General features: G+C 39.9%; 1 protein-coding gene across 6 annotated transcripts in view; it reads right to left on the bottom strand.

Moving 5' to 3' along the window:
- Nucleotides 1-13,186, bottom strand: part of ATP11C (ATPase phospholipid transporting 11C (ATP11C blood group)) — a 160,536-nt gene that overhangs the window by 44,312 nt on the left and 103,038 nt on the right. For 5 of the 6 annotated variants that reach the window (XM_081043637.1, XM_081043640.1, XM_081043636.1 and 2 more), the window contains 7 exons: nucleotides 10,265-10,426; nucleotides 9,434-9,585; nucleotides 8,349-8,420; nucleotides 6,387-6,460; nucleotides 4,649-4,752; nucleotides 4,028-4,209; nucleotides 2,567-2,830 (listed from right to left, as the gene is read on the bottom strand). In XM_081043637.1, the coding sequence (XP_080899763.1) occupies nucleotides 2,567-2,830; nucleotides 4,028-4,209; nucleotides 4,649-4,752; nucleotides 6,387-6,460; nucleotides 8,349-8,420; nucleotides 9,434-9,585; nucleotides 10,265-10,426 (1,010 nt within the window). The remainder of the gene's footprint in view (nucleotides 1-2,566; nucleotides 2,831-4,027; nucleotides 4,210-4,648; nucleotides 4,753-6,386; nucleotides 6,461-8,348; nucleotides 8,421-9,433; nucleotides 9,586-10,264; nucleotides 10,427-13,186) is intronic. The other variant, XM_081043641.1, reaches the window with a different exon arrangement.

Genomic DNA, 13,186 nt, shown 5'->3' with positions numbered 1-13,186 from the left:
ATGTTTACAGGAATCTTGTTAAAGTACAAGTTCTGATTCAGTAGGTTGGGGGGGGCACACATGAGATTTTATACTTCTAACAAGCGTTTGGTGATAATGGAGCTGCTGTTCTCTGGACCAAACTTTGAGTAGTGAGAGCCTAATATGCCTCATCACGCCTTTACTCCCTATTTCGTTGGTGTAGACTGCTACCACCATCATATTTTGCACTTATCCATGTTTTGCTTCATAATTTTATGAGCATTTTTCCACCAATTAAAGAGTTATCATCATGTGTTCTTCTTTGCTCCCCTACTACAGAGCGGGCTTAATGTGCAGGAAACAGTGGCTCAACAATCAATGAAGCAATATTTGTAAACATCAACTATAATAAGGCCATACAGAAGAATGGAAAGAGTATTCTCATCTTTCTTTTGAGGATAGAAAATCTCCTTGCGGCGACAGAAGCATACAGGATAGAATATACCCAACCAAGGAAGATATTAAATAGTCAATATCCAGTGATCTGGACGACAAATACACACAGAAAGAAGAGTGGGCTCTTTGTGAGGTGTGGTACCTGAAGCGGAACTTGAAAGACGGGGCCGAAAGTGGTAGTGGAGGGAATGCGTGTTCTGGTGCTCTAGGAAAGCAAGCTGAAACGGCTACTTGAGGCCTTTGGTGAGACCAGATTTTGTGGGTGATGGAGAACCACTAAAGGTTTCCAAGCAGGGCTGTGATGTGGGCAGTACTTTCCAGTTCAGGCCCACTTTTGCGGCAGACAGGCTTCAGGGATTTAAGGCATGAGCTGCTCCCAGTGGGATGTGGAGCACTAGTGAAAATCGGGATATGGATAAGGCTTAAAGGCTGGTCTTAAGTAGAAGGGACAAAGCAGCGGAAGCTGGCAAAGGGGATTCTGGGTCTGACACCTATGTAACCTGGGGTAAGACTGTACCCAGCTCCGACAGATGAGCCGCGAGGAGGGGATACTGTGAGCTGATGAGTTAAGTGGGCCATAATCCCTGCTTTTACAAAACTGGCCCACAACTGCTGAATGGTGCTATGGACTGAATTGTGCCCCCCTCCACCTGCAGTGCCATGTCGAAGCTTTAACCCCTAGTGTGGTGGTATCTGGAGATGGGGCGTTTGGGAGGTGATTAGAGTTAGATGAGGTCATGAGGGTGGGGACCTTATGATGGAATCGGGGCCCTTATAAGAGGAGGAAGGGACACAGAGCTTCCTCTCTCTGCCACGTGAGGACACAGCGAGAAGGCGGCTGTCTGCAAGCTAGAAAGAGGGACCACATCAGAACTCAACCAAGCTAGCACCTCGATCCCAGACCTCTGGCTTCCAGAAATAGGAGAAATTACTTTCTACTGCTTAAGCCACCTAGTCTAAGGTATTTTGTATGGTAGTCCAAGGATACTAAGAAATGGACAAGTAAAATGGATGTAATTTGGAGTGCCTTTGTAAGTGCCATTTGGCTAAAGGAAGGAAACACTTATCATAGACAATTAATAAAAACCTGTTTATTCTCACTGGTACCCAAGTACCAGTAGAACAACAGCTGTTTTAGAATTGGCCATAGCCTCACGAATGTGGGCTACTCAGCTTTAAAGTCGGTTTAAACAGTAGAGATGAGGATGTAGAGATAGCACAGTTGTTAACAATAGAGCAAGGCTCGGGAATTGGATAGACCCGCTTCACCCCTTGATTAGCTGTGTAACCTTGAAAGAGTCACTTCGTCTCTCTGAGCCTCAGTTTCCCTATCTGTAAAATGAAGAAGATAAGATTGCCTTACTGGGTCGTCGTGGAGATTAAATGAGAATAATTATGTAAAGTGCTTAACATTATTCCTGGAACAAACATGTGCTCAAGAAATGGAAAGCACTATTACGTAGGGGTCTTTGAATTTCGTGCAGGTACATCCCGTGGCATTTCTAGAGAGGAAATCGATTTGTTTATGGCAAAGGTAAATTCCAGTCATTGCTTTAGACAACGTTAAGCCCTGGTCAATGGTAAGTAGAGAAAAATATATCACTGAATTAATATATCAGTGGCTTTTCTCGGGACCCTTAGGTTCCACAAGTTCTTCCTAAGCAGTAAGTTGAAAAAGCAGAGTCAAAGTGTCCATGTTAACAACTATTTGGTTCCCTCCGGAGTTAGTTCTGGGGCATGAAAATCCACACAGAAAATGGCTCCAGGATCTCAAAATGCCAGGAAACTATTACAGAGACTGCTTTTATTACATCTAATTTAAGACACTGTGAAAAGGAGTATTTTTTCCTTAACACGGACCAGGCCAGAATATCAATGCTAAATACCCAGACCCTAAACACTGAGAAACTGAACTAGTTTTCTAAACCCTGAGAAGTGCAGGGTTTTCTTTTAAATTAAAGGAGCGGTGTAAAGTGCCAAATAATCTCAACTGGGCCATTAGCCACAGCCTCAGGGAAGGTTTTAATTTGTAAGGATAAAACATCTGCAAACAAATAATGATAAATAGAAAATGCAGTCTTCTGCAAAAGCAACTGTGATTTATATCTGTACCCATGTCTAAATATAAGACGTTGAAGCATTTTCTTACTTTTTAAGGCTTCTACTATTTTTAGGAAATTCATGCAGCAACTTCCTACGGTATTCGTTCAACAATTCAAGCAATCGATCTCCTTTCCTTTCACCGTCTTCGACAGTTTTTATGGTCAGTTCCAGGAGTTCGGTGCTGGTTTGGAAAAGGCGGCAGGCATAGCAGGTGGATTTGGCTGTCTCCATCTTGTCGCCAGTTAGTACCCAGACTTTCAGACCTGCTGCATGCAGAGCTTCGATGGTCTCAGCTGCTTGATCTTGTAGCCTGGGAACGTAAAGGGAATCTCGTTAGCCTCGAAAATTCTTGACAGATTCTGCAAGAAGGCCTGGTAAAGAGAATATTTTTATAATTCACAGCCATTCCCGAGTCCTGACATGTTATCACAGTTGCTTTTCTTATATATCCTCTACTCTTTCTAAGAGTGTTCTCTCTGGCATAGTTTTACTTATTAAAGTGAAAGTCAAACAATGAGGTTTGGAAAAATCCATGACATCTCTCGACATAACTGAGATCCAATGGCAGAATTGAGACTCATTGCTCTTAGCTAAAATGTTCAGGAACTCAGCGAGCATTCTTATTCATTGTCACTTTAGCATATTTCATTATATCTTACATCTCATTATATAAATACTTACCATGATTCAAAACAGAAAGGGCCAAAGACAGTCTAATGAGATATGGAGGGAAGTTAGTACTAGAATTCCATCTCTGAGGAGCTTTAAAAATAGGAAAGCCAACCACCCAGAAAGAGAATTTAAGCATAATTCTGAAAGGCAAGGATAAAAGAAGAATGACACTTTCTTTGACATCATTTTGGCAAGAGAATAAAAATGAAATGAGACTAAATGAATTCCATTAGAATTTCAGTAACTTCCAGTGTGGCTGAATGTAACTTTTTGTTTGGCAAAGGCTGACAATTTGTATTTATAATTTCTAAAAACCTCCTGAAATATTAAGAGTCTAAAACTTTCAGGAAGATCAATGCTGGAACCCTACAATGATGCCCAGCAGAGCTCAGCCTATACACTTAAAGCAAATCATTTTAAAGTATGCAAATTCAAGCTCCAGTCTGTTAAACCAGGTTAGAATGAGCTCTCGTGTTCTTTACTCTACCTTGGATTTCCTTTCTGCTCACCTCTGTCAAAATCATACCCATTTTACCAAACATCAGATCAAATGATACCCCCAGCACAGTGTTCCCTACACGTAGTACAACTATTTCATAAAAAACTGCATAAATAAATGGATGGCTTAGTAAATATTCAAAAGACCTTAGAGATGACAGATTCATTCTTCTAAGTCACAAATACTTAACAATCATTCCCACAAACAGTTCTGAATCTGGTGTGTGGACAAAGCGAAATCGAAGGTTTTAAAACTTGACAATAAATTACCAATCCCAACAGAGACCACCCTAAATGACTGGTCATTAAAATAACAAGAATATCATTTGCTAGTTACTTGTCTTCCACCGCAGTGGCTCCAATTAAATTCATGTTTGTCTCAATGTCATCAAACACTTTGTCCATTTTTTCTTCTCTGTCTTGTAAGGCCATTTTTGCCTCTATGAGCTGTCTGTCAATTCTTTCATAATCGTCTGGAGTGATTTCTTTGAAGGCTATACACAGTGTCCGATACCCATCCTAGAAGCAAAAAAGAATATCTCTAGTTATCCAACGACTAATTGAAAAAAAAAACACACACTCTATTTAAATACTCTTGCTTTACCACACAAAAGAGAAATCTGACACATTCTGAGTTAAAAAAAGAACACATTATAACTAAAAAGGTAACATTCAATTAGCTTTACAATAACAAAATAATAGCTCTTGGGATAACAAACAAACAAAACAACATAAAACAAAGATTCTTGAAGTCTTTAAGGCTGCAAATCCTGAAGAGAAATTTGCTCTAGGATAATGAGCTGTATTAAAATAAGGAAAATGATATTAGTAAATTCTCAAATATAAAAATAGACCATTAATAAGCTAAAATTCACTTAAAAGTCATTTTAATAGCAATCCCATAAACACAGTCACCTCCAGCATTTCTCTTATTTTCCCGGGGAGGGTGTAGGCTTACCATTGCATTTTGTTCCACGTGGACTTTAATTGGTGCAATTTCATGGTTTTGCACCCTGGGGAAAACTGCTGAGTCCGCTCCTTTACAAAAAAGAAGTATGTCTCCTAAAATAAAGAACCAAAGCACTCAATTTAGAATTTCAAGACTTGTCCTGGGATTTTAGTAACAGGTAACCATTAAGGTGGTCTCTACACCCCACCGTTGTGTATCCTGAGCCTGCTTTGCAAGGCTCACCCAAATGGAACGAGACACCTTGACCTTGACTGTGTCAGGACAACATTCATTACCTCTGAAGACCAATATGGACACAACTAATAACTCAGGGTTTACAACATGCACCTCCGTTAACACAGACTTTCTTGACTTGTGTCAAGAAACTGTATCTGAATTAGCTTTGAAAATGTCGTCAACCATGGTCTAAAGTGCACAGGTGGCATCTACAGACGTCAAGAACCAAACTCAAGCTCAAGCTGAAACAAAATCAAATCATTTTGAGTAAACTATACAAGTTAGTTTTTAAAACAGTTTTTTCTGGAAACTTGAGAATAGCTTTGGAGAATGGTTGTACAAGTACAGCTTTCCATCAGTCTATGCAGCCAGGAAAGTAATGACAGCTGAGCATTAAGAAAGACTCTTCATCCTTACGAGGCAAAGTGCTGAGTCCAACAAGCTAAAAAAAGTGTAGTTCTGAGGTCAAGGCCACTTCCCCAGACAACTCACCATTTGCAGTAGACCGCATATGTGCACGTGCACAGGTAAAAACAGCAAGTATTTCCAATGCCAAGTGTTCTTTTTTTCATTTTCTCTTCACATACAGTGTAGTTAAAAGTCACAAAGCAAATTCCACATTCATATAATGAAACTATTTTCATGACTTTGCAATCACACCCCACAGTATTAAGTGGGATATGTTCCCTTAAGGGTCTGGTCTGTCTATATCTTCCCACTCTCACATTAAGGAATTTGGAAGAGATTTAATACTAAAAAGTAAATTACTAGGAAATAAATGAAGGATATTTTGAAAAACCACCTGGAGACAGACAGACACACGCATCTGAGAGCCTGCAAATAAAGCAGGAGTTCTCCATGGGTCTTGCTGAATCTGAGTAGAAGGCACCCCAACCACCAGGGCTCCTCCTGAAGACGCGAGGGAGGGAGGGAGGTCCCTGGGATGATGGTACTGGTTGCCCTGCAAAGGGCAAGCTTCTTTACTCTGTCACACAAAGAGGTCACTGCTGGAGTAAAATCCAAATGCCCTTTCCCAGCAGCTGGGCTCAGAGTTAGTCCAGCTCACCGGCTTCCAGGGAATGTACAGCAGTGCGGAATGAGGAGAGCCAGGGAGTGATAACCAGCAATTTCTACACTTGAGGATTCTGCGGCTAGAAAGCGTAACCCCCAGATTGTAAGGGCTGCTGCATGTAGACATTATTGGTGATCATTCAGTACCCTGAACTATAAAAAAGTCACCTTTTTAGTTTCTGTTTGGACAAGCAGGACTAAGGAGTAGAGTCCAGTTTCCAAGAAAATGCGTACACTGCCATACCGGGAGTTCTGCCACTTGGCAGTATTTCTCTGTGCTTACAAAAATGCATTACGGCACAGACAAAAGCTACTACTTTGCACGACTTTAGGTAACCGTATACTGCTTGCTACATGAAATGTTTTATTTCTTGAAATTGTTGATTAACATATAAAGCTACGAATGGAAAAAGAGAAGTCAAGTTTTTCAAATGCCTACCTGCTGGAGTCTTCACAATGACACTCATACGACGGCGGACAGAATCAAAGTTTAAGGTGTGAAGAAGCTCATACCTTTATGACAAGAAAAATGAAAGAAGTAAAATATCTGGACCACACGGGGAAAAATAAAACACAAGAGAAACATCGTAAGACATTTAAACATCTTAAGTGAACAGAACTCTCCGCTTTGGGTAAGGGTTGCCGGTTATGTGCACAACTGGTCACTTCCATTGTGTATTTGGAATTTCTCTGCACTTAGAACATGCAGGACCAGTGTTGGTTAAGGGGTATCTCATTACTTAATGTTCTCATTATATTACTATATATCCTCTCATTACATTACCTAAAATGGGAAGGAGACAGTGACTACATAGGGATGGAGGACAAAGAGATGTCCCGCCAAGCCATATATATCTAAGGGGTCTAGAAATACTCCCGCCCTGCCAATTATGTTAATCACCTATGAGTGCCTACTATGTGTCAGGCACAGTGCTAGGTGCTGGAAAATAGACATGAATCGGCTCGAGTCCCTTCCCTCACGGGGATCCCCATGAGATAAGGCAGTCTGAGGGTACGAGATGACTACTTCCCCATCTGCCAAATACCGTAATAAGGGAACCCATAGAGGAGATGTGGGACACAGAAGGAAAACAATCAAAGGAAGGCTTCCTGGAAATGGCTGTACCTGAGCTGTGTTCTCTAGGAATGATATGATGAAGAAAGGGTTGCATAGCATTCTGAGTCCAGCAAGAGTATGTGCAAGGGTACTGGAGCGTGACAGCACAGGGACCATGGGGGGACGTAAAGTGGTTCACTAAGGCTTGAAATCTAGCTGACAGGGGAACAGCACGAGAGGTAAGCAGGGACTGGGAAATGAGAACACTGTGGGACATGTCAGAGATTTTGGGTTTCATCCTACGAGCAACAGGACTCCATTGAAGGGTTTAAACAGTGGAATGACATGTTCAGATTTGTGTGTGGATGGCTGAGCTATGTGAATCAAATGAAAGAATGCAGAAGGGTAAAAATGAGTTGTTAGAAAAAATTTGAGGGGATATTTTCTGGAGAATAAACAACTTGGATGAAAGCATTTGACCTACAAAGTATTTACTACAAAGCTTCTTTTTGATGGCAGTGAAGAGGTCACTGGTTTGGAATGCACGTGTGTACGACATCTCTACATGTAGCATCTCATTTCGTATTGGCCAAGATAGGGGCACTGCTGTGAGTCAGGCCAAAGAGCCTTCCTCCGGCTTCTGTGCAGCCCTCCTCAAAGGTGCACATGCCCCACGTGCATCGACATGTGTTACAGGTTTCTGAGCTGGGTCTCATGAGATGCTGGGGGCCAGAATGTAAGTCGGATAATTACATTTCAAGCTCAGATGAAGGAATTCAAATTAATCACAGAGCCCAATTCAAATCTGCTATTAAGCCAAGCTGGCTTAGTTCATTGGGGTCTCTGTAGCAAAAGAAAAAAAAAAGTGTGAGTGGGGGGGAGAAGCAGAGTACTTGCTCCGAGGCTCAGACCTGAGCATCTACAACAAAACAAAGCTTCTGACACCACAGCTGCCATTGTTGGCTGGGCTTGAAATGCCAGAGTGATTGGTTGGATTCTGGACAGAAGGTTTCATGCATGTTCACTGATTTTTCTTGTACCATGTGTTGGAGACCTGAAATGGCATCTTTATTTCAGAAAGAAAGTCCAGGCAGACTCTCATTCAGGCTCCTGGACCCATATGTGAACCAAATTGGAAGCATTTCGACCTCAAATCTCAGTTTCTGCCATTTTATGAAAAACATCTTTCTCTTCCCCCGACTACGTTTATATAAAACTCTGAAGTGGGAGAACAGAGTCCTGCATTTATAGATGGAATCAGTTTCCTTTGCTGCACTCACTATAATAAATTCAATTAAGGTTGACTGTGGGGTTAAGACGTCACAATCACACAGTGTTACTTACTCTTCTATTTCTTTTCTTTGGTTCTCTACTCTCATATGCCCATTCTGAATTCCTAAAAATGTGAACCCATACCTGTCAAAAACAAACAAACAAAAAAGATCTTTGTATGTTTCTAAAGAAGGATTAATTGCCATCACATTGCGGTTACTTGTACTTGTTTATTGATTTCTTCTTCTTTTTCATACTATCTCAATCTACAACTGTACTTCCCTTTATTGTCTGAGATGGTAACATAGAGCAAGTCAAAGTCTAGTCACAAATGTAACCAAGGAAGATACAATCTGTAATTCCAATTCTGTTGCTAACATATTGGGTGACCTTTCAGTCACTTAATCATCTTGGACCTCATGGTTAAAATGGGATTATCAGTTACCAAATGACGTCAAAACTGCAGGGAGCACTTCAGAAATAACGTGTTGTACAAAAAGTGGCCACAGTTATGATTTGTAAAATATAACATGAACACTTAAGACTTCTGGCTGGTATGCATACATAGTAATGTAAGTTATATCTATGCATTGCTATTTTCTTTTTGATCTTAATTGGTTAGGGTTTGTGAATTTTTCACAAACTTTCAGATAAAGGTGTTTGGCTTTTTATTAAAGTATAAGGATATTTACAAGATAAGGTTATTGAAGCAAACAGAGAAAAACAATAGCTCCTATCCCATGATTTCACTTTCTCAGAACAAGTACAAGAAGTGCTTGATTTTTTTCCCCTCTTCAAAAATGCTAATATGTTTCTCTACAACTTACCTCAGGGTTTTAGAAACAGCTTCACTGAGGTATAAATGATATACGCAGAACTGCAAATATTTACTGTGTGCAGTTTCATGAGTTTGGACACATGCAAACAGCTGTGATCCCATCACCACTATACTATCAAGGTAAGAGACATATCTGACACCTCTCAAAGTTTCTTTGTGTCTCTTTCTTTTTTTGTTGTTTGTGGTAAGAACACTTAACATGAGATCTATCCTCTTAACAAATTCTGAAGTGCTAAAATACTGTATTGTTAACTTTGGTACGAATTTGTACAGCCGTTCTCTAGAACTTATTCATCTAGAATAACTTATAAATGCTTACTTTTTAGCTCCTTTCACCAAAGCTATTTCATCTGGTGAAGAAGATACGAAGGTTAAGTCAGCTGATTCTGTAGCACCATCAACAGCGTCATTTATTTTAATTTCTACAGTATGACATAAACACAAGGCACGCAGAAAGAGCTCTTCTCGATTCTGTTGAAAAGTAACAGAAAAATATTATTTTCATTGTGATCACGTGGTAACTAGTGAACAGAGAAAAGACATTAATGTGAGAGGAAGTTATTACCTCCAACAAATTGAGTTAGAAATTTACAAATTTTTAATATTCAAATGAGCCATCTATCTTCCCAGTACCTAACAGCATTCCTGGTTCTCAGCTAACGAGCCCTAGGGGCTGTGTTGAGTCATTCAGGTTAGTGTAGCGCCACCTAATACCAAAACAGTGACTTCTTCAAGGCCTAAAAGAGTTCATTCAGTATCTAATTCCCAATCTGGCAAGGGCTCAGGCGCAGGGAGACTCTGGTTCATTTAATGCCTAGTGTCTCCTGGGACTTGAATGACTTGAATAGACATCGTTCTCGGAGCAGCTCCTATTTTTCTTTTTTCTTTTATGGAGCAGCTCATAGTTTTAAAGCCAAAGCACGAAAAATTATGACCACACAGACGGGGAAGTGAAAGTTTTACCCAAATGCAATTTCCCATCATTCCCTCTACTTTAAAATTCTACTTGTTTGCCAATTGCAGAATTGTTAGGAAAACAAGAAAGGTGATGTGAAAGATAGGCCCAGATTCCTCATTTCCACCATGCAGGGTTAACACATGCTACACTGACTGATTTCTCAAGGTAAAATGGTAATGAAGAAAACGCCACCTTATCTGCTTTGTCAACATATGTTACAGGTCCATCAGTTTGAGAGAGTCCGTCAGTCTCCTGAGTTACACCTTTATATTTATACCCATCTATGCAGCATTCAATGAATTCCATGCTGTTTTCAGTGAGTGTTCCAGTTTTATCTGTAAATACATAATCCACCTAAAAACAAGGACACAAACAAATGCATTTTTAGTTGGGTGGAAGGCAGAGCAATTTTCATACCCACAGAAAATCATCTTTTCTAAGACTTCTTGTCAAATGTCGAGTAATTACAGAAGCAATATTGTCAAATGAACAGAAATAAATGAGTATTTTTAAAGACACTGAAACAGGATCACTTATCTAAGGTAGACCTACTCAAATATAGAAGAGTAATAGGAAGGAAAAATGTGGCTGTTTTTATCAAACTAAGTACCCTTCAATTTAACACCTACCTGTTTTGATGTAAAGAAGTTACGTAAGAGAAGTCAGTTTTCCAAGTGGGAAACAAGAATATACTGTCCACTTATTACACACACACACACACACACACAAACATCTGATAGGATCTTAAACTAACTGGGGTATAAAACTTTTCTTTGAAAAGTAAAACTTTATATAAATATACTGGATTGAAGTAAAATGCATTGTGTCCTATAACGTGTGTAAGAGTTACAGAAAATAGATGGGACGGGGAAATAATAATGTTAACAGTTAATTAGTAGACACAGTAAGTCAATAATGATCAAAAACATAATTGAAATTCCTTTTCACATACTATGTATATTTTCAGATACTCCTCACAAAACTTTCCAAATTAAAAAAGCAGAGTTTTATAATGATAGGTTAAAGTATAATATAAGCATACTTTCATAAATAATGGAAAAAATAAGCTCTGAAGTAAATTTTCCATGTAAAATAAGCCATTTTGAGCATTTCCATTTTATCTCAGTTTTTATCTCTTCTATTTATAACATCTGGCATTTGGAAACCCACAATTTTATACTCCTTTTTGGCAATTTATGCTTAACTAGTTAAAATTATGGGCTGACAGGAACAAGCATAAGCACAAGATTAAGGTTTTTATTATGTAAGGGAGAAAGAGATGAACTCCAGCAGCAGTTGCTTTCTAATTATTTTTCAAAGCTTTTCATGGTAGCAGCACTGGTATAAATATAGCATTCCAATCTTCCCTTTTTTCCCCTCGTAACCAGCCAAGTTTGAATTCTCTTTAATCCAAGTGGTATTATTCCTTTGTTAGATTTTTCCAGTTAAAATGAAGGTCTTTAGGGCTTTTTTTTCTGATCAAATTTATTAACCTTTATTTCCCCCTGAATGTTGTGCTGGGTTGTTGCGCCTCCTGTACTTGTCAAAAGCGGTAGTTTTACAAATACAAAGTGCAATTGTTTGCCTATATCTAAAGGTTGTGCAGTATGGATCTGCATACAATTAGTCTCACAGTTATAGGCCAACAGACTGTACACTAATACAGTAATTATCAAACTGTAGCATGCATCCCACTCACTTGGAGGGCCTGCTGAAACTCAGACCAATGGACTCTACCCCCCTGTTTCTAATTCAGTAGCTCTGGGCAGCGCTGGTTGATGTGAGTTAATGCTGCTGGTCCGGGGATTGTATTTGGAGAACCACTGCTCTAACATGTGCCCTATGTCAGGAAAGGGGGAGGGGAGGATCGGCTGTTACTAAAAAGTGTGTATTCTCATGAAGGAAGAGAGAGAGGGCTAAAGAGTGACAGGCTGTGGCTTGCCTCTCTCCACAGCCTCTTCCTCTTTAAGTGTGGGTTTGAACCAGCTAAAAAGGTCCCTCTCTATCAACGGGCTCAAACCCCCCACTTTATGGGTGGCAAGCCCAAAAGAAGATAGGTGTTCTAAGGTAGAAAGAACCCTGAGCTAAAGGTTGAACACATGAAATTGCCTATTTCACAGGTCACAATTGCTCAAACATGTTCATATCATTCAACCTAATGGAACACTTGGAATGGAGTCCTGGCTCCAGCACCTACTAACTTTGTGACCTTGGAAACACCTCTTCATCTCTCTGAACTTTAAATATTAACCTTAAATAACCAAACCTGCTGCACAAGGCTGTAAAGAACACAAAATAAAGCCCAACAATAAATATGCTTGTAAACTCTAAGGTGTGACAGATGTTGATTGTCACTGCTGTTGACTTAAGCAAAAGGACCCAGCACTGGACTCGCACCATCATTCCACGTGCCCTAATTCTTCTGATTACCATCACGTTGCTATCGTTAGGTGTGGTGTGCGTGGTGTGCGTGGTTCCCCAACTAAATGGTGAGCAACCCAAGGGTTTCTTGTTTACTTTTTTTTAAATTTATTGGGGTGACAACTATTAGTAAAGTTACACAGATTTCAGGTGTAAAATTCTGTAATACATCATCTATAAATCCCATTGTGTGATCACCACCCAGAGTCAGTTCTCCTTCCATCACCATATAGTTGATCCCCCTTACCCTCATCTCCTACCCCCAACCCCCTTACCCTCTGGTAACCACTAAACTATTGTCTGTGTCTATGAGTTCTTGTTTCTCATTTGTTTGTCTTGTTTACTTTTAAAACCTCAATACCAACAACATATCCTACATACACACAAGTTCAATACATAACCACTGGATTGAACTGTTGGAATCAGACCACGTACGGACTCAGACACAGCGCGAAGCACAGCTGTCAGACTGGGAGGGGACAGGAAGAAGGGTACCCCTACCGTTTTTTCAAGATGGGTTGAAACCATTTGGTTGTCCAAAATACCGATGTCTGACTGTGAAAGACCCCATTCATTTCGACTGAACTGAGTGACCAGTCTGTTTCTCTTTGTTTCTCAAGTCAAACACTGTCCTAAACGCATCTTCCTAGTTTTAAAAATACCAATGTAGGTCATTTTTAAAGAGGTTACGCA

This window comes from Rhinolophus hipposideros (genome assembly GCF_964194185.1).
Source record: "Rhinolophus hipposideros genome assembly, chromosome: X".
NCBI lineage: Eukaryota > Metazoa > Chordata > Mammalia > Chiroptera > Rhinolophidae > Rhinolophus > Rhinolophus hipposideros.
This window is presented reverse-complemented; position numbering and strand designations above follow the sequence as displayed.